This window comes from Colletotrichum aenigma (genome assembly GCF_013390185.1).
Source record: "Colletotrichum aenigma strain Cg56 chromosome Unknown KSG_Cg56_contig04, whole genome shotgun sequence".
NCBI lineage: Eukaryota > Fungi > Ascomycota > Sordariomycetes > Glomerellales > Glomerellaceae > Colletotrichum > Colletotrichum aenigma.
The window spans coordinates 5,939,357-5,958,193 of NW_023500910.1; the positions used below are offsets into that span (position 1 = coordinate 5,939,357).

Consider the following 18,837-nt stretch of genomic DNA (forward strand, 5'->3'; position numbering starts at 1 on the left):
GATCATGGATGGACTCACAATTCCCCAGGACCTCAGGATTTGAACGACTGTTGAAAGCCATGGTAACCTCACATAGTAACCATCAAAGCGGGACTCTTCTCCTTGAGACTTCTGTTGGAACATGGATCAAGATCTTTCAACACTAACTCTTGGCATCTCTGAGAAACGTCGGTGAAGACGACTGTGGATCTCTACCCGTTGTGGCTGGTAATGTTGCGCGTTCCCTGGACTGCAAGGATTCGGTGCCATAAAGCATGAAATAGCGAAATGACTCCTGGGATATTCAGAATGGCGGCCCTCGGGTTGTACTTGGTGGCGGGTTCAAACGGGAAGCCGTTGGCGATGGGACTCTGAGATGGGTTGTCTATCGCATCTACCCACCTCAAACGCGAAGCTCGCGATGATGCTACTTCGCGGTTTGCCCCTTCTTCGTTTTTGAGTCCATTTCCAGTCATTCTTCGTGGATGATGTTGAGCGCCGTCCATGATAGCTGGTCTCTCCTTTTTTTCTGTTCATCCGTTTCTCAATCCCGGGCATCAGGTCCTCGATCAAAATGGCTGCAAAACCGTTCGACGAGATGGAGGTGAACTGGATCACCCAGCCGGACCCAATTGGTGTGGCCACGCTGGGTGTGACCATTTGCCTCGGCGCCATTTCCCTGATCGTTGTCATCCTTCGTGTCTGGGCTCGTCAGAACACGGGCGCTCTTGGACTTGACGACTATCTCATGATAGTCGGGTTGGTGAGTTGAACTGTCTTGACACCAAACTGCGGAGGCAATCTGACATCTGAAGGGGATTTTCCTGGCATGCTGCACCTTTACTTCCATCGCTGTTTATGCGGGCATGGGGACGAAAGATGCGCGTCTAGAGGAATGGAACTCTGTGGCAGGCATCAAGGTGAACATCCCTCAATCCACCACTCTCTGCAAACCGAAGTTAACCGTCTCGCAGTGGCTAGTCTTCTTCCAAATCACCTACGCCTGGAGTTTGCCGTTCATCAAAGCCAGCATCTGCTTTACTGTTTTCCGGATCACAAACAGGAAGAGGTACCGCGTCAATCCTCAGCACCACGATTGGTTTCATCGCAGTGGTAGCAGTCTGCCGGCCGGTCAGCTACACTTGGGACAAGTCTCTTGACGGGTCCTGCGCACCGACCAATATCATCACCAGCATCAGCTATCTTATTACGGTGATGGCGATTATCACTGACTGGACCTGCGCTACCGTCCCGACTGTGGTTGTGTGTGGGCTCCAGATGAAATCGAGAGTCAAGGCTTCGGTATGCGCCGTGCTCGCTTTGGGTGCCATGTAAGTTTTGAATGTTTGAAGAAATTCTATTATTTGCTACAGAAAGTGCAGTGCGAGCGCCGCCACCATCATCCGACTACCGTACCTCCAGTACTACAACGTTGTTGACGATTACTTGCGTGAGTACCCAGTAAATCTCTTGCACAACAACACAGATGGTTCAATACCTAAGGTAGTACTAACTAACAATCTCCTAACAGACAACATTGCCAATATCGTCCTCTGGTCAATCTTTGAATGCGGCATCGGCATCATCGCAGGCTCGTTGCCATCCCTCCGACGACTCCTGAAGTTCTGGCTCGACAAGTCTTCAAAGGGCTCATACAACAACACCGGGTCGAACCCCCTGCATGGAGATTCTGGATACCAAGGGAGCAATGGCGTCAAGTTGAACAACCTTAGCGGAAGAGCGATGACAGTGACCAATTGCCAGACTGGCAATCGAGACAACTGGGTACAACTAGACGATGACGACAATAGCCAGAAGCACATCATCATGAAGACACAGGAGGTTTCGGTTCGGATTGAGATGGACAACCACAAAAGACACAGATGAGGTTTCATGCACGAAAGTCGTTGTCTGAAGGACAACAGTCTAACAGACGAATAGCGAACAGGTGCCTCATTGCACCACATGAACAAGCGCGAAGACGTACTAGCCTAGTAGCAGTGTAAACATACTTTGTATATTCCGATCTATAGTCTATGTATTTGCATTCCACGACAAATTTTGTACAAATGAAAAACGGTCCATCGCAACAAGACTACACGTTCCAAGTCTTTGCGCCCGCAGAGTTATCGTTAACACCATCAGTCTATCCCTAAATCATCCAAGAAGCCTACGACTTTGCGATTGTGCTCATTCATGTGTTCACACTCGCTAAGTAGGCCTTCGCAATCTCGTAGGCGGACTTGGGGCTGGCGCAAGTTTGAGCCTGACGAGCTTGGAGCTGGCTCACAGGAGTCTCTAGGACAGGCGTGTCCTTTCCAAGTATTGCTTTTGCGGGCGTCTCCCTCACTGGCGTGTCCTTGACTGGGACGTCGTTGGTGGGAGTATCCTTAGTGGGAGTGTCTTTGACAGGTGTGTCGGTAACTGGAGCCTTTTGGGTGGGAACGTCATGAGCAGGTGTCTCCTGCACCGGTGTGTCCTCAACTGGAGTTCCGCCAAGAGGTGTAGTAGAGGTAGTAGGGACAGGCGTGCCATCAGCTGGCGTTGTGCCATCGACCGTCGTGCCATCAGTGGGGGTGCCGTCAGCAGAAGTTCCGTCAGTAAGTGTACCATCAGTAGAGGTGCCATCAGCGTTGGTTCCATCAACAGGCGTTCTGTCAACCGGACTGTCCATCGTGGTGTCCGTACCAGGGGTGGAGGGGAATGGAGTCATTGGGAAGGGTGACATGGGGAATCCAGCTGCAGGGATAGGGTTGATGGCGATAGGCATTCCTGATCCTCCGACACCTCCTAGTCGTCCGTTAGTTCCTTCGGCAGGAACTTGGTCATCAGGACCCTGTCGCATGCCACCAGGCTGCTGTCCAGGAGTGCCATCAATATGGGGCTTGACGCTGGGAGCCGCCTGAGACGGAGTCTTATCGACAGGTGTCTTGTCAACGGGGGTCTTCTCTCCAAGAGCATCGTCAGGAGTCTTGTCTACAACAGGAGTTTTCGTAGCCGGAGTGTTGTCCATGGGGCTCTTGTCGACAGGAAGGCCCTGGTTAACAGGAGGGGCAGGCGTCGGATCGAGATCAGGCATCTTTCTTCCCGGACCTGACTTGACCGGAGCCTGAGGGGCTGAGCCTAAGGGAGATGTCTTTGGACCCTTCTTGAACGGGTTGGACTTGAAGACCTATCAAAAGATGTCAGCATACACTCACCTAGTGAGAGTCAAAGTGAGGTCATACGTTGGAAATGGACTTGACTCCCTTGATGCTCCTTAGGGCTCCAAAGCCAGACTTGAGAGATCCGAGACCGAAGCCGAAACGACGCTTGGAAAGGAGACCATTCTTCCCAGGCTGTTCTTCACAGGATCTGGTATTCTCGAGGAAGCCTGCAAGCTGAAATTGCACACCTCCAGCGATGGCGGCACTGTAGACCTGCTCGTTGAACTCCTTATTGAGCTCCTCCTCACCAGACTTGCCGTTTTCGTAGGCCTTCCAAGACACGATCTGCTCGAACTTGATACCGCCCAGAGCAGCGTATTCACGCTCGTCGTTCAAGGGGTTATGCTTGCCCAAGGTGCCGATGATGTCAATCATGTTGGCGGTAACGTGGATCTTGTAAATGTAACCTTCAGGTCTCATGTTGATGATGCGTTCCGCAATAACGAGAGAGGATGAGGTAAAGACGTAGCCGTAATCATCACGAGAGCTATCGTCTAAAGCAGCTTTTGCGTGGTTGAAGAGACTGATATCTGGAGCGATGGCACCAAAGGCGCTTTGGCCCTTGGGGAGAAAGCCACCCGCCTCCTGGATCTCGGCCGGTGATCTGTAATCCCCGCGATACACATAGACGAGTGATGTAGGAGCTCCGGCGCAGATAAGAGACCAAATATTAGTCACGAGAAAGAAGAGATGAATGAGTGGTTGGTTTCCAAACATGCTGAATGACCTTGAAAGAATTTTAGGTAGTAAAGAGTGGATGGTACCCTGAGGCCACCGTAGAAAGAGTGAGAAGAGTTGGGATGATTTCGTTGATATAATGTAGCTGATTTAGAGGAGAACGGTTATCGCCCTTATAGATGTGGATGAAAGCTAGGAAATGACAGCATCTCCGACCATCCGAGATCGCAATACTGTCAATGCTGTTGTCGTTTGTTGAGATCTGACATACGTGCAATGTCGAAGGCAAGTCAGTGAATAGCTCGGAGTTCGCGAACCACGGTCCATGGCCGCTGTGGAGTTCCATGTGAACATGAACTTTCGCGATGTCTTGGCCTTGAACATCTGCTGATGTCAAAAACAACAGTATGCCCGAGTTAGGCTTTGCGGGACATCTTTCGCGTGAACCCGGAATCTTCGAATCATTCTCGAGGAGTGTAAAGTATATGTTTACTAAACCTTCTTGGCCACTTACTCTATCGCCTACAAGCTAAGCCTATGCTAACCTAACATTCGGCTGGGACTTCCGGTTCTCTGCAGCCAGATTTGCCTTTCTGAGCGTCAACATCTTCAGATTTCAGCATATGGTACGAGAATCGAGGGACAATTTCTTGGCATTACGCTAAACACCGCCTCAGTGCCTCTACATACGGTGGGCGTGACAAGAACCTCTTCATCTCTTTGTCCTAAGAGCTGGGTGCAATTCTTATGAACACTGGGCAGAATATCCACTAACGTTCTGTGGTGACTCCAGAAATAGCACACTGGATCGACCTGGGGTTGACAGGATGAAATAAGCAGTGTGAAGGATTCCTGCGGGCTCGGTTCATCCGGCAGAGGACCCTTGCGGGGCCCAAAGGTGCCTGGCAGGGTAACTAGGATCTAGCTTGGCGAGCTACCTGTCGTATTGAACTGACATGGCCGTAGGACGAATAATTCCCCGATTGTTAACCTACATCCAACCTTCTTGATCCTTCATTTCCTCGCGCCCGAATGTCGTCATTTCCAATGTTAAGTCAACTGGATGTCACATAATTCACAGATGCTTCCTAGATAGTCACAGGCTTCCAGTCCTAACGGTTGCAAACCTTGTTGGGTATCGCTGTTCCTCGGGGCCAGGTGACGTACCCACGCTGGTTCGCTGCGCCACGTGTAGAGAGGTGATGAATGGTCCCCAATCATGACCAAAACGATATCAAGAGGCGATGGAATAATTGAAGGTAGTGTGGTCACAGACATTACGTGGGAGCAGGGAGAGGAGTCCACCTCTGCGACAGGAGGCGAAGTCGATGGTAATTAAGGTTCGCAGGGATGCCCTTGATTGTCAGCTGAGTCCGCCGTAGCAAGTTCAGACACTTATCCACCATGATCAACACTAGCGTGGGCCTTTTTTTGCGCGAGGTCGTACACCTATCCCACGGTGTTGAAGGTAAGTGCGGTTCTTGCGGGGCTTTCCATATTACGAAGCCCCGCAAGTACTACGCTAACCTTTAACACCGTGGGATAGGTGTAGCTTCGGTGAGATCTTCGCTTTTAAGCAATTTGGTTCCTCCTTGGGATTACGAGACTGCGTGTGTTCAAAGTTGAAATGCTGCGTATCTAGTAACGATGAGAGAGCGAGATGCCAGCTGCACCATTGAGGTTAGAGCAGAACAAATTGCTTCAACCCTGATCTTCAGCAGGTAGCAAACCAACAAAACTATGTATCTGCAAACTAAGTCAAATATTGTAAGGAGCATGATCACTTAATGGTATGACCGGGCCAGACTTGGTCCAGACCTCAACAATGAGTGAGGACATTCATAGCCAGATCTTCATGAGCTGGCGCAGCGCACGGTTCTCGGTTCTCGGTTCTCTCAGGAAGTTTAAGGTTTGAGGGAGGGCCCAGAAATAAAGAAAGCCCACTGTGCCAAGCATTGCATTTTACAACGACGGCTTGAGCCGAGCATCTTCCACAAATATTGAGCGAATGTTGTGACGCATCTTCGATTACGAACCCTGGAAGTTCCAGAGCTCTCAATGTAGGTCAGTTCTCTGACGTTAAGTACTCAATGACTTGGCGGCTGTAGCTGTGTATCATACTCACCAAATAGTCTTCAAGAGGCTCAAAATCCCTCCTGAGACATAATTATCAACTTTTGATGTGCGCCTTCATTCTGTGATGAGATGAGTAATGGAACTCACCCGAGCATGATGATGAACACTATATTCAATGCAAACATCGACCAATGGGCATCTTTGTCGGGGGTTTCTTTGGTGTTGTAATCCCCTACATTTGCGGACATTTTTTTGTTTTCTCTTCACTTCTTCGTCAATGACGAAAGAGCTAGCAGCACCGTGGGATTTTATTGCGCAGCAGAATGTCGAAGACGCCCGATCGGCCTTTGTGCACAAGGTGTTTCATTCGCTTGGGGATGTTGTGGCCTTTGTTGACAGCAAGCTTGGTTAGAATGGCGACGGAGAGTACGATAGCTGTTTTGCGGGTTCTTCCAACATCAGCATTTGCGTAAGGCGTGGAGATACGGACGAGCGGGTGCTTATTCGATTCTGCTCCGTCACCATACACGCTCCCTGGCGAGGTGAAAAAGTCAAGAACGAGGTTATGACGATGGAGTTCCTCCGAGAGACAATTACTATCCCCATTCTACCAATCAACACCTTGGGCCTTACCGAGGAAAGCCTGCGACAAACTGGCCCATTCACATTCATGGAGCACATGAGAGGGTGCGACTTGAGTGAGTTTCTACAGAAGCCGACCGAGGATGGAGTGTGGGGGGGGGGTTTATCCTGGATCCAAACATCGAAGACCGAAAGCTGGACATCATTTATGATCAGATTGCAGAATTCCTGGTGGAGATATCCGACCTTCAATTCTCGAAATTTGGCTCGATTTCTCAATAAACTCTGGACGGACAGTGGGGTGTGACTGGACGGCCTCTCACGTACGACATGAACGATGCAGTCACCGTTGGAAATTGCCCAGAGAACCACTTCGATCTAATTAACAGGTTTGATCGAGCAAGAAACTAATTTACAGCGTGCGCGCGACTACTCCAGGCACAACTTGACACCCAAAGAAATATAGCTTGGGCCAATGCATACACCGCATGGAGGCAATTTGTGAATCGTCACTGCTTCGGAAAGCTCATCCTAAGCTACGGTGTCATTGATGACGCCGGACCCTCCTGGATTTATTGCGAGGACATGCGACCATCCAACATGTTGGTTGATCCAGATACGTTAGAGATCACGGCTGTACTCGACTTTGCTTGTACAAACGCACTGCAAGCCCAATATGCGTACGATCTGCCTTGGTGGCTCTTGCTTCGCCGACCTATAACCCTGCTTGAAACAATAACCGTGGAAGAGTTGTTTAACCTGTTCATCCCCCCAAACAAAATCAGTTCATTCGAGCTGTTGAACGGGTCGAGGCCCAAAGTGGCATGCGGACCGGTAACGGCTGTCTGTTGGTCAGAGTGCAGGAGTCTCGGGATAGTGGGAGGTTTTGGTTCAATCTTGCATCGAGTTACTGCTTGCTTTGTACGGGAGACGATTCCAATCTGAGGGACGGCAATAGTGTACATTGGTTAGTTTAGACATGTAGGCCTGCGCTACACGACGTATGTGACGTCGAAAATAAGAACGACAACGACAAAAGAAGTTACTGCTTTGACATTGACGAGATATACTGGTAAAGGCTCCGTAGCCAAGGCATGGGCGAGGCATCGGTGGATCCAAAGACCGTCACGGAGAAAGACAGGTTTATCAAAATGAAGATGAATCAATTTAGTCACTATCGTACAGAAAGGCGAAACAACGCTCGGCGTTCCCCAAACAGTTGCGACGCCATCATCTCTAGCGCGTCGTACACTTGAGTCATATTGATAAAGCCAGTTCACAAAGTCCAGTTTCCATTTTGACTGTGAGTCTCGTGGAAGTCCGCTTTCCATATTTGCGTTGACATTATCGACTCCATGATTACATGACATCATGACGATGAGTACCTAGTAGCCTTGAAAACAATGGTTTTAGAGTTGTTAACCTACAGAAGAGTTTAAAACAGCAAAAACTTCAAATTCTATTGGCAACGTATTGACATGAGTGGTTTGGCACTTCCGTTGACCTCAAGATGCATGGTACCTTGAGCTTTCCGTCGAGCTTATCTGCCGATACAGTTACCCTATTGGACTAGAATCAAGATCTAAAACAAATTTCAAATCCTGTGAAAGAGGCGTTAGTGCTGTCATTTCCAGGGATCAATGGGCATCTCGTACCTCCAGCTTTCCGTCTAGTTCCTCTGCTGCGCCAACATTAAACATGAATTTGGCAACGCTCTTCTTCTTCTTTTGGAGGTGCGTAATATTCTAGATTGTGTCAGCGTCTTTTATACTCCCCACACTGGCATCTTTCAATTCTCTCGATAGCCTACCTGCTCAACAGTACGCTGCACGACGTACCGCAGGACAGTGACCTCCCGTGTCTGGCCCATCCGTAGAGCTCGTGCGATGGCTTGCTCTTCTACAGAAGGGTTCCACTGAGGCTCCACTATGTGTACGTAGTTAGCAGCCGTGAGGTTCAATCTATTTGGCGGTCAGCGCGTCCCCGAATGTCCTATTTGGACTTACCCTACAGCCCCCGTTCCGATCGACATCAACAGCACGAAAATGCTTGTATCCTCTCGAAATTGCCGAAGCCGTTGTGACCTTTCTGTGTAACCCGTTCTCCCGTCCACTTGCACGTGACTCGCTCCTACATTATCAAGGGACTTGGAGAGGAGGTCTAGCGTAGATGTCCAGTATGAGAATACAATGCTTAGGGGTCTGTCAGTTCTCAAGACTCGGCGGGCTCTACTTTAAGTGGTCCACGCGAGAAACTCACTGCTTCGATGTACAGTTACTCATTATAATCCTCTCTATTACTGCAGAAAGCTTTGCCGAGTACTTATTTGAACTTTCTTCGGACACTGGAGATAGTTCTGACATCGGTGAGTTACCGCCCTGATAAGAATCAAGATTTGGTCCAGGGCTGGAAATCTGGAGGGGTCTACCGCAATCCGGACAGAATTGGAAATCTATCAATAGCAGTTCTGTATCTTTGTCATTAGATGTAGAACATTTCTCACACTCTGTTTCATTTGTTTGAGCGATTCTCAAATGTCTCTGGTAAGTAGAAACATTCGAATATGTTCCACTGTTGCAGAGCATTCGCATATCGAGGATTGCGCTGAACAGAATATTATACTTCTTTAGGCTCTTGCCTTTGTTCACCTTGCGATCAATCTCGCGTTTGGTATCACGTAGAACTCGATCGTAGAGATGTCTTTCTGCGATAGACAAACTGACTAGGACCGTTTCTTCAACCGAGGCGGGTAGTTGAAGCAATTTCTCAGTTCTTCGGATGCAAACCGCCCTAAGCCATGAGCGGAGAGGTTTTGAAAAGTCCTTCCCCCCCTGTGAGAGAGGATCCAGAACAGCCTTTTGGAACGATGCCTTGGTTGAGATAGGCCGTAGTTGGAGGAAAGCCGCCAGAGCAGCAATATCATCGAGCTTGTTCTGGACTGGTGTTCCGGTAAGACACCATCGGTTGCGGGCCGATAAAGTAGCGACAGACTTAAATTGTTTGGACGCTGCGTTCCGTATCCAATGAGCTGTACTTCGTCAGACCTCTGCACATCGCCAATAGTCGCACTCTTTTCGTGTCTGACCTTCATCGAGAACAATTCGAAACCAACTTAATCGCCGCAGAGTATTCTTGCCCTTCTCCTCGGCCATAATGGTGGCATAGGTTGTCAGAACAATATTGGCGGACGCAAGATCACTGAGTTTGTGAACACGTTTTGAACTATGAAATGTAATTGTGTTGAAAGTCCCCGGCTCGAAGTGACTGTTTGTGGTAAGGTTCGAAAACTAGCAATGCGCACTTATTTGACGTACCATTCAATTTCCGACCGCCAATTATCTAGCAGCTCTTCTCCATGAAATCAGCGCTTCCTTCAAGGCCTTAAGCATGTGGGTTAACTCACGCGCAGATGAGACGACGATCAAGGTGGCCTTTGTACGAAGGCTTGGCTTGTCGTTTTTACTAATCGGGCGGTCGAATTTTTGAAATACTTCAGCGTCGGGTATGGATCGTAAAATGGACGCTAGCACCGTAAGTGTCTTTCCCAAGCCCATGACATCTGCAATTATGCCACCGCAACGCACGGGTAGCGATTCTTTGTCATCAAGGCTGGGACTTGATTAGAAAATGTTCCGAAATTGTTCCGCGAGACGCACCTCGACATGGACTGCACTTGCTCATATTGAGCTTCTCTCCGTCTGATGAAGGAGACCCCTCCTTCCTGATGCCTATCATTGTCTTGTTAGGATAATGGCTTGCAAAATTCTTATGCAGACTGACGGTTTGAGCTGTGAACGCAGCCCTTTCAGTTGGCAGTAGTCAATCTTAACATTGTCCGCTCCTTCTGTGAGGCACTCAAGGATGTTTGAGATCTCATCTGAGATTTTGGCACGTTGTGCCGATGGCGAATTGTTCGTTATGCCGACGAGAGCTTTCATATCTGCCTCATCTTCCGAGAACTCAAAGTACTGCGGATTGTGATATTCTGTCTCTCGTGGCAGAGCTTTTGGGTGTTGCAGGAATGCCGAGGAGGCAGACAATCTATTTCCGACCTCATCTGCAACCGATCGTAGGCCGTAGACGTTGATGGAAACGTCGATAGGTTCTGGACTCACTGCCACCGCCCTTTTCCGCTTTCTTACTGCCGCTACTTCCACCACGGCCTTGAATCGTACAGAGTGAACGTCAGAGATGGACTGCAACTGCTTGCTGGATTGAGTGTCAAGCACCGCGAAATCTTCCGAATCGCCTGGCCAGCAAATAGCATGGTAGCTCCCCTGTCTTAGTATGTCAAAAAGAAAGAATCCCTCGCAGCCGGGACACTCTGCGTGGCTGCGTTTGTCGAAAGCTTTCTGGGTGGAACCAGGTAGTGCGGCTCTATCGTACAACTGCCGATCATGAGTTGAGCTTTTATGGAATGTAATGTCAAGTGCGAGGTGGATCAGACTCACTGCGCCGAAACAAACTTCATCCAGTACCCCTGGCTCGGTATCGCCGTAATGGAATGCATCGTCGAAAGACCTTTGCATGGCGATGTTTACGTTTCAAGGGAATCAGAAATCTTGTTGATGAATGAAGCTGAGATATTATTTTCGTCAGAACACGAGATCAGGTTAGCCGCCCATTTATCGACTCAGCCCTGGCCTGGTCTGGCTTATTGCGGCCCGGGTCGCCACGGCCAGCACAGGTCTGCGGCGCAGTCGCCAATCCTTGAGCTCCTGTTCCACTTCACTACCAACCATTTGTCAGTTGCCTTGCTGTGAACCTGCGGGCACTTTGCGAGGCGTACTTATCGGTCGCCTAGCCTGACTGCTGTCTGCTGCAAGGGTGCCTCGGCGTAATGCATATGACCCCTCGCTCACCCCCTCTTTCTTTGTGAATAACCCAGCGCCGTCTTTTTCTCCGCGGACTTGATTGCTAAAATCCAGTATTTCAACGTATTTACGTGTCCAGGGCTCTGAGGATGTCCGCGACACACTGGACATGGATCCGACCGCGCAAATAAAGTCAGGACTTCGGCGCGCTGCTGAAAAGTTCGCTAGATCCGTGCCTCCACGCCTATCGAGTCAATTCACTGGAGACGCTGCTAGCCTTCCATCTCTCAAAGATGAAATCAGGGCCATTCAAATCGAACTCGGAGCTAAAGGATCAATGCGCAACATGCCGCGTCTGAAGAAGTTCATTGAAGCTATGATTCAATTTGGTTTGACCATTGAGGTCTTCGTTAATGCGAACGACTTCGTTTGTTTTATATGGGTAAGCATGCTGGCTTTTGGCCTTTTAATGGATGTATATGAATAGTGACTGTGATACGATAGGGTCCAATGAAGTTCCTGCTCGTCGTGAGTGCCTCTCTCAGGGACAGCAACGCCGGTCTCTAATTGAATTAGACCGCAAAGAATCACCTTGACACTTTCGATAAGCTGCTGGATATGTATGCTCAGATTGGAGACGCAATTCCAGGCCACTTATTCCATAAAAACAGTTTCGAGCAACATCCGACACTGAAATTGGTTCTCCAAGATTATTATTCGGACATCTTGGAGTTCCACCAGGCGGCTCTCAGTGTTCTCATCCGGCCTAGTATGTCCTTGCCTTGAACTGTAAGCATATGGAAGAGGGCAGAGCTGATCCCCACAAAAGCATGGAGGGACTTGTTCCATGCCACATGGAAAACATTCGACACACGATTTGGCCCAATCATACAGAGTCTGAGACGTCGACAAGAGTTGTTGCTAAGCGAAACGGTTTATGCTTCTCTTGAACAAGTTCACGTGATGCGAAAAGAAATCGCCAACATGCACGAAGAAAATACAAGGACAGCTGAAAAGCATGCGCAGGAGGAACATCAATCCAGGATGTCTCTCATTAAGAATAGGCTGCGCGCCACAGAATATTCAGCGGATCAGGAGGCCGCAACTCAAACAAGAAAGGAATCAGGTGCGGGTGAGTGGCTTTTTCAGGAACCACAGTACGTGTCTTGGTCAGACATAAATACCATGAACCACTCAGTTCTATATATCCATGGTATACCTGGAGCTGGTAGGTGGCTTTCGTAATCCTTCGAAAGAACATGAATTTTGGCTGATAATCCTAAACACGTGTAGGGAAAACAGTGCTCGTGTCTTCGGTCATCAGCCGGCTTCTCGAGCTCTATGCCTTCAAGCAATCAACGCCATATTCTGTGGCGTATTTCTACTTCAAACATGGAAACGCAGAAAAGAACAGTCATGAAAGCTTCTTGAAAGCAATTTTGACTCAACTCCTCGATCAAGACACAACAGCTTCGCAAGACTTCCATGAAGAGTTGTCAAATCAAGACAAAAAGAAAATTGGATCGCGAAAAAGCCTCGAAAGCCTGACGAAGAAAGCGCTCGAAGAGTATCGCGTTTCATTTCTAGTCCTTGATGGATTGGATGAATGTGATCAGGTGCATGCAAAAGCCACGGTTTCGTGGCTGCTTTCTCTTTGTGATGACGACAGATATAAAGGCAAGACGACTCTGCGCATGATTTTCTCCAGCCAAAGAAACGGCGTTCTTGACAAGTTACTACTGAACTCGTATCCAGCAATCTGTCTCGAGTCCTCGCAGCACGCCTCTGATGTCCAGGAATACTGTGTGCAATACGGGTCGAAAATCCAACAGAAGTTTGATCTTGACCGGGACTTAGAAACAAAAATTGTCTCGTTGGTCACACGTGGGGCACGTGGTAAGCTGGATGTTTTGCGCTAAACTTGAGGCAAGCAGGGCTTTGCTGATGAATCATAGGGATGTTTCTCTACGCTAGAGTTGTCCTGGAATATCTCTACCGCCAGGTGAGCCTGGGAAAGCTGAAGAAGGCGATCAGGCCCGACGTTTTCCCGGAGAAACTTGAAAATGCGTAAGATCTAGTCATTTCCTGGTTCTACTCATACATGAGCTGACGCATACTACCTTAGATACGAAAGAATTGTCACCAGCATCTTCGAGTCAGAACATGAATCCGAGAGGGAGGCTGCCAAAAAGACCATTGCCCTCGTTGTTACCGCAAAACGAGACCTAAAATGGCGAGAGATTCAGTCATTTTTCTGCATTGACAGCGACGAGTGGATCTTAGACTCCGAAGAGCGGTTGCAACTCACCGCCAAAGAACTTTGCGGTTCGCTTGTGGATTTGCACCCATGGAATGGACGAACAAGCCAACCAGAGCAAGTCGTGCGAATTGTTCACTATTCTGCACAAATGTTAGGACCGAAGAACATACAAGGTACCTGAGGCTAATTGAATTCCATAGGTATCTGCTCGGGAAGAAAATTGTTGACATTTGCTTGGAGAACGCGCGACTCTTGTCGTTCTGCACCGAATACCTTGCTTCGCCACCCTTCTCCCAGACCTGTCGTGCAGAAGAAGTCTGTTTGCATGCTAGACAGGCATATTACTCTTTGCAAGACTACGCGGTTGCGTATTGGTACGACCATCTTAAGGCACTCACAGACGCACTCAAAGACAAACCGACCGGTGGCAGACTAAATGATTCTGAACTCATGGAAGAGGTCCGGAGAGCATCACATTCAACACAATTTTTTCTGGAAGACTACGTCAATTCAATGGCGAAAAGAGAGAAAAATGATTCTCTTACTCCGGAGATAATAGTTAATAGCCTCCCAAGCGACGACACGGAACGAACGACGCTTCTAGACATTGAGCAACGGACGTCCTGGATTCGACAAAACATTGAGAGCTTGAATGATCTCACATTTGCGGAACATGTGATTTTAGATGACCTCTATGGCACTATCCCAGTCTACAAGTGCCCCAAGCCCGTTTGCTCAATGTTTTCCGAAGGTTTCGACACAACTCATAAGAGAGCGCAACATATCAATCGCCATGACAGACGATTTCTCTGCAATTTTCAGTTCTGCTTTGGACAGGCCTTCGGTTATGATTCACAAGTCGGCCTCAAGGACCATGTAAAGGACTATCACGAAAACCCACCAGTATTCTTACAATTTCCACAGAAGGAGAGACGCAGTCGGCCGGAGTATGACAAAGACAATCTTCTTCAAGTAATGAGATTTGAAGACATTGACCGTGTTATAGAACTGCTTGATGGAGGTGCTGACATAAACGCTGTAGATGGAGGGAAGAACGACTACCACACTCCTTTATGGAGAGCCGTGGATCGTAAAAACTACAAATTGTGCGAACTGCTAATAGATAGAGGCGCAAACCTTGGCAAGCCGGCTTCATACCAGCCAAAGCAGACGAAGACCACCAAGGCACACGAAATGCCTCCGTTTACACCGCTGGCTCATGCCTGTGCGAAGGGAAATATCAAAATAGCCGACTTGATTCTCCAGGCATATGCTAAGTCGATTACTTTTGCTGACTCCGGTATCCGAATCGCTCTGATGAAAGCGGTCGTGCAAGGTCACTTGGAAATTGTGCAACTACTCACGAGTTTCTACGACTTTTCTCAAGAGAAAGACATCGAAAATGGACCGGATGATCCATTAGTAGAGGCTTGTGAGCGGCACAATCCCTCCATGGTGGAGTTTCTTTCCCAAAACGGCTTCAAGTTCAAACGTGACGTTGACTACGTTGCGAAATGTTTGCCGTCTCCAATGCGCTTCTTGAAAAATGCAATGGAACGATGGCATAGGGTTGAGTTAACGCTCAAAGTTCTGCTCAAGACTGCCAAGCCCACCATCACATCATTTACCGGGATTTGGAGAGCAATAGATTATCAGCGACCCTCAATCGCCCTCCTGCTGTTGTCTTACCCGGAGACGAATCTGGCCGCCGATGGCTTGAGCATTTTGAGACACAAAGCAGAGCAACAAGGTTACAACGATATTGTCAAGCTCACAGACAGACTCCTTGCCTAAAAGAGTTCAGAGGTGAATTCCCCTCCCCATAGAACAAATATCCTAGACTTATAGACCTTAGCAACCACATAGTACCTCGATTACAAATTCATATGATCAGTTTCAGTAAATAAGCGGCGGGATGGTTTCTTTTGTAACATTAAGACACTGTGGTTAGTTTCTTCGGTGTGCTCATATCCTGGTCTCGTTGCCTTTTGCACCGGCCCAAAGAATTCTTTAGGTATCATACGAAATCGTGATCAAGATTGTTTTATACTCGAAGGCGAATCAAGTTGATTTATAATACATCACAACAGAGAAACAAGAAAATGAGGCAAAGCCCAATATATTGAAATCTACTCAATCCATCATTACCCTCCTCCCCTCACCCCCCATGAAAACTCAGAAGAAAAGGGAAAAAGATACATACACGATTACGCTTCACAAATATGGGTTAGAGAGATGGATAGACCACGCACCGCGATATACTGTGACTGATCCATCCATCTCCAACCCGTATTTGTAAAGCGTAATCGCATGTATCCTTCCCCCCTTCCTCTCAGTTTTACCACAAATCTTCATCGCCCGAGACTCGTTACACACCACCACTACTACCACCAGAAAACAAGTCAAAAGCCCTTCAACACCTGTAACAGCAAAGAAAAAAAACAAAGTCATACCTTCTACATGTACCCAATAATACACATTTCGCAAAGGAGCCATGCAGCAGTGCCATTACGCCGCGTCTTCTTTCTTTTTCGTGGGGAACATTTGTCTCACTCTTCTCTTTTGATCATCATCAATCCGTCTTTTCGTCCCGGCTCGCTTCTGAAAATGAACTCTCAACACCATATAAAACCTCCCCTTCAAACCATGGGCATTGGGTTTCTTTAGCACTTTTCTGAACTCAAGTTTCGCGCGCTGGCCAATCTTCGAAAACGAGCAAGCAATTCTATTACACCTCCTCGCCGGCGACTGACTCGTAACCACCCGCTCTGCGTCGTCCACGGCTCATGTTCATAAGAGATGGGCTCTCGTACATCGCCGTGTAGTTGATGGGCTCGCCAGCCAGCATAGCCGAACCGTTCTCGCGAGGACCAAAGGTGGGGGCGGGATCGCACCAGAAGTCGCGGCAGTTGGCCATGCAGCCGTTGGAGTAGGGGTTCTTCTTCCTGCGCTTGTTGCCGGTGGCGGCGCCGCGACCGCGGATGGTCTCGATGAAGGGGTCGACGCCGAGAAGACGGGCCCATTGCTGGAGGCGACCGCCCTTGTGCTTGTGGGCGTGGCCATGGCCATGGGTCTCGGGAGTTGCGAGGGAGGGGTGGTTCGGATCGAGGGGAGTGCCGGTCGAGGTGAAGGCAGAGGTAACGGAGCCGTCCTGGATACCGAACATGTTCTCGTAGGTAGTCATCGCGCGGGAGACTTGGACGAACTGAACGAAGAGCAGCATGCCAACCCAGGTAAGTTGTAGGGAGACCCAGACGGTAAGGATCGCCGTGTAGCCATCAGCGTTAACAACCTTGCAGAGGCCAGGGCTGAGGAAGTTGCAGCTGTCGGAAGCATTGGCTGAGATGTCGGACAGGTCTACGCGAGAGTTAGATATCAGATCTGAGTGTGAGACATGAGCCACCTACAGTAGTAGACAAGGAAGTCAAAGGAGATGATGCCCAAGGTCAAGCTGATGAGGTACAAGAAGAAGTGGCGATGGTTGTTGACGCCAACGCAGTTGTAGACCCAGGGGCAGTGGCTACTGAGGTTAGCAAGCAGCTTCGTCTCAAGAATTAGGGTACACTCACTGGTCATGCTTCGCGACACACTTCTGACAACGCTTGCAATGCTTGCTGCGGAGAGGGGTCCTGATCATGCATGTAACACAGAAGTTGGACTCATCAAACTTCCACAGCTTAAGCAGCTCATCAATGACGGCCTTCTGCTCGGCGATGCCATTCATCTTGGGGACGAAACCGGGATCGTAGCGCATAGCGGCGGCATAGAAGTAGGCAGTAAGGCCGAGGAAAGTTCCAAAGAGCAAGTTCAACCACCAGTGAGACTGAGTGGCGGCAGATCCAGTGGTGCCAGGCAGGACGGTCGTCAGCCATCTAAGGCCAGTCCAGAATACGGAAGCGGCAAAGATGCCTGCCAACCAGGGCTACAATCGTCAGCATTAATCTCGCATGAGAGACCAAAGACACTCACAGTCTTATGGAAGTGCTTCATATCAGGCGGCGCAAACTCAATGACCTGTTGCGCGCACCATTGGATGCTGTATCCTACTATCACCGCGAAGAACACGCCAGCATACACCGGCATGCTCCCCAGTATGGTGATGATAGACCACACCAGCACGAACGGCCAGAGGAACAGGAACTTGGTGACGAATCCCCTCTTATCCTGGCGGAGGAAGCGCGCACCAGGGAAATGCGGCTCGATCGGCTGCGCATCCTCGTCGTACCCACACTCCTTCAAGGCGCGGTGCCACGCGTTGGTTGTGTTAAGCTCCTTCGCCGTCACCGCAGGCGTCTTGCCGGTCTGCGTCTTCGCGAATCGGTCCGCGCCGTACTCGAGTAGTCTCTGTATACACGCGGGGGAGCCCTTGACGAGCGCCCAGTGCAGCGCGGTGAAGCCCTGCTCGTCGGTCGTGTGGACGCTGGCGCCCCAGCGGAGGAAGAGGTCGACGCATTGCGGGAAGCCCTTGTAGGCAGACCACATCAAGGCCGTGTGCCCGTAGCTGTCGAGGACGTCGACGGGGATGCCCTGGTGGAGGAGGAGGACAAGCAGCAGCGTGTTGCCGTTGAAGGTCGAGATGTGGAGGGTGTTGTAGCCCTGGGCGTCGGTGATGAGGGGGTCAGCGCCATGCTGGAGGAGGAGGTTGACGGTGTAGTAGTGACATCTCTGGGCGGCCCACTGGAGGGGAGTGGCTACTGACTCTCCACCCTTCCTGTTGATCTCGGCACCGTTGTCGATGAGGAACTTGCACATGGCATACTGGTTGTTGATTGCTGCCCACTAGGAGCCGTTAGCGCCATGTGATGCGGTCAAAGGTGGTACAAAGAGTGGACGCTGGGAGGCTGCATGGAAACGTACATGGAGGGGGGTGATGCCCTCGTCGTCTGAGAAAGTCGCATCGTACTCGCCAGCCTCAAAGAGCTTCTCCATGGCCGGGACGTCTCCGACTCTGGCAATCTGCATGATGTCGTTCTCCGCGTTTGGCGCATCGCCGCCCATGTTTCCCATCTCGACCTCGTTGTTTAATGTCGGCGCGACGGCACTGGTCTTGTTGGCGGGCTGGTTCGGGGCGACAGAGGCAGCTGCGGCGCCGCCTCCTGGTGTCGTTGACTTGTCCATCGAGGTCGGGGGCCAAGCTTGGCGCGATTGTGTGGTTGTGGGCTCGGAAGGACGGGGAGATTATCGAAGGAGTGGACGCTGGTGTATGCGACGGGAGGACGGGGGGAAGTATCTATTCGGCAGA

The 18,837-nt window shown here is 49.7% G+C and overlaps 5 protein-coding genes across 5 annotated transcripts; 2 read left to right on the top strand and 3 right to left on the bottom strand.

Moving 5' to 3' along the window:
• Positions 1-553: 553 nt before the first annotated feature.
• Positions 554-1,866, top strand: CGCA056_v007427 (uncharacterized protein; the record flags this gene model as incomplete). The annotated part of the gene is made up of 6 exons (XM_037322676.1): positions 554-742; positions 795-899; positions 954-987; positions 1,043-1,310; positions 1,362-1,429; positions 1,511-1,866. 6 exons carry the CDS (start codon positions 554-556, stop codon positions 1,864-1,866), a joined length of 1,020 nt encoding a protein of 339 aa, XP_037179642.1.
• Positions 1,867-2,173: 307 nt separating this feature from the next.
• On the bottom strand, positions 2,174-3,902 carry E2AA-2 (Heat-labile enterotoxin IIA, A chain; the record flags this gene model as incomplete). The annotated part of the gene is made up of 2 exons (XM_037322677.1): positions 2,174-3,151; positions 3,207-3,902. The coding sequence occupies 2 exons, from the start codon at positions 3,900-3,902 to the stop codon at positions 2,174-2,176; spliced, it is 1,674 nt and encodes a 557-aa protein (XP_037179643.1).
• A 4,180-nt stretch (positions 3,903-8,082) lies between these two features.
• CGCA056_v007429 (putative ATP-dependent helicase) lies at positions 8,083-8,553 on the bottom strand (the record flags this gene model as incomplete). The annotated part of the gene is made up of 4 exons (XM_037322678.1): positions 8,083-8,103; positions 8,177-8,266; positions 8,332-8,482; positions 8,528-8,553. The coding sequence occupies 4 exons, from the start codon at positions 8,551-8,553 to the stop codon at positions 8,083-8,085; spliced, it is 288 nt and encodes a 95-aa protein (XP_037179644.1).
• A 3,128-nt stretch (positions 8,554-11,681) lies between these two features.
• On the top strand, positions 11,682-15,389 carry CGCA056_v007430 (Ankyrin repeat domain-containing protein 17; the record flags this gene model as incomplete). The annotated part of the gene is made up of 7 exons (XM_037322679.1): positions 11,682-11,777; positions 11,840-11,863; positions 11,912-11,955; positions 12,007-12,104; positions 13,291-13,402; positions 13,461-13,660; positions 14,155-15,389. 7 exons carry the CDS (start codon positions 11,682-11,684, stop codon positions 15,387-15,389), a joined length of 1,809 nt encoding a protein of 602 aa, XP_037178963.1.
• A 934-nt stretch (positions 15,390-16,323) lies between these two features.
• Positions 16,324-18,713, bottom strand: AKR1-1 (Palmitoyltransferase AKR1; the record flags this gene model as incomplete). The annotated part of the gene is made up of 5 exons (XM_037322680.1): positions 16,324-16,952; positions 17,003-17,115; positions 17,165-17,517; positions 17,565-18,374; positions 18,453-18,713. The coding sequence occupies 5 exons, from the start codon at positions 18,711-18,713 to the stop codon at positions 16,324-16,326; spliced, it is 2,166 nt and encodes a 721-aa protein (XP_037178962.1).
• Between the last annotated feature and the right edge of the window lie 124 nt (positions 18,714-18,837).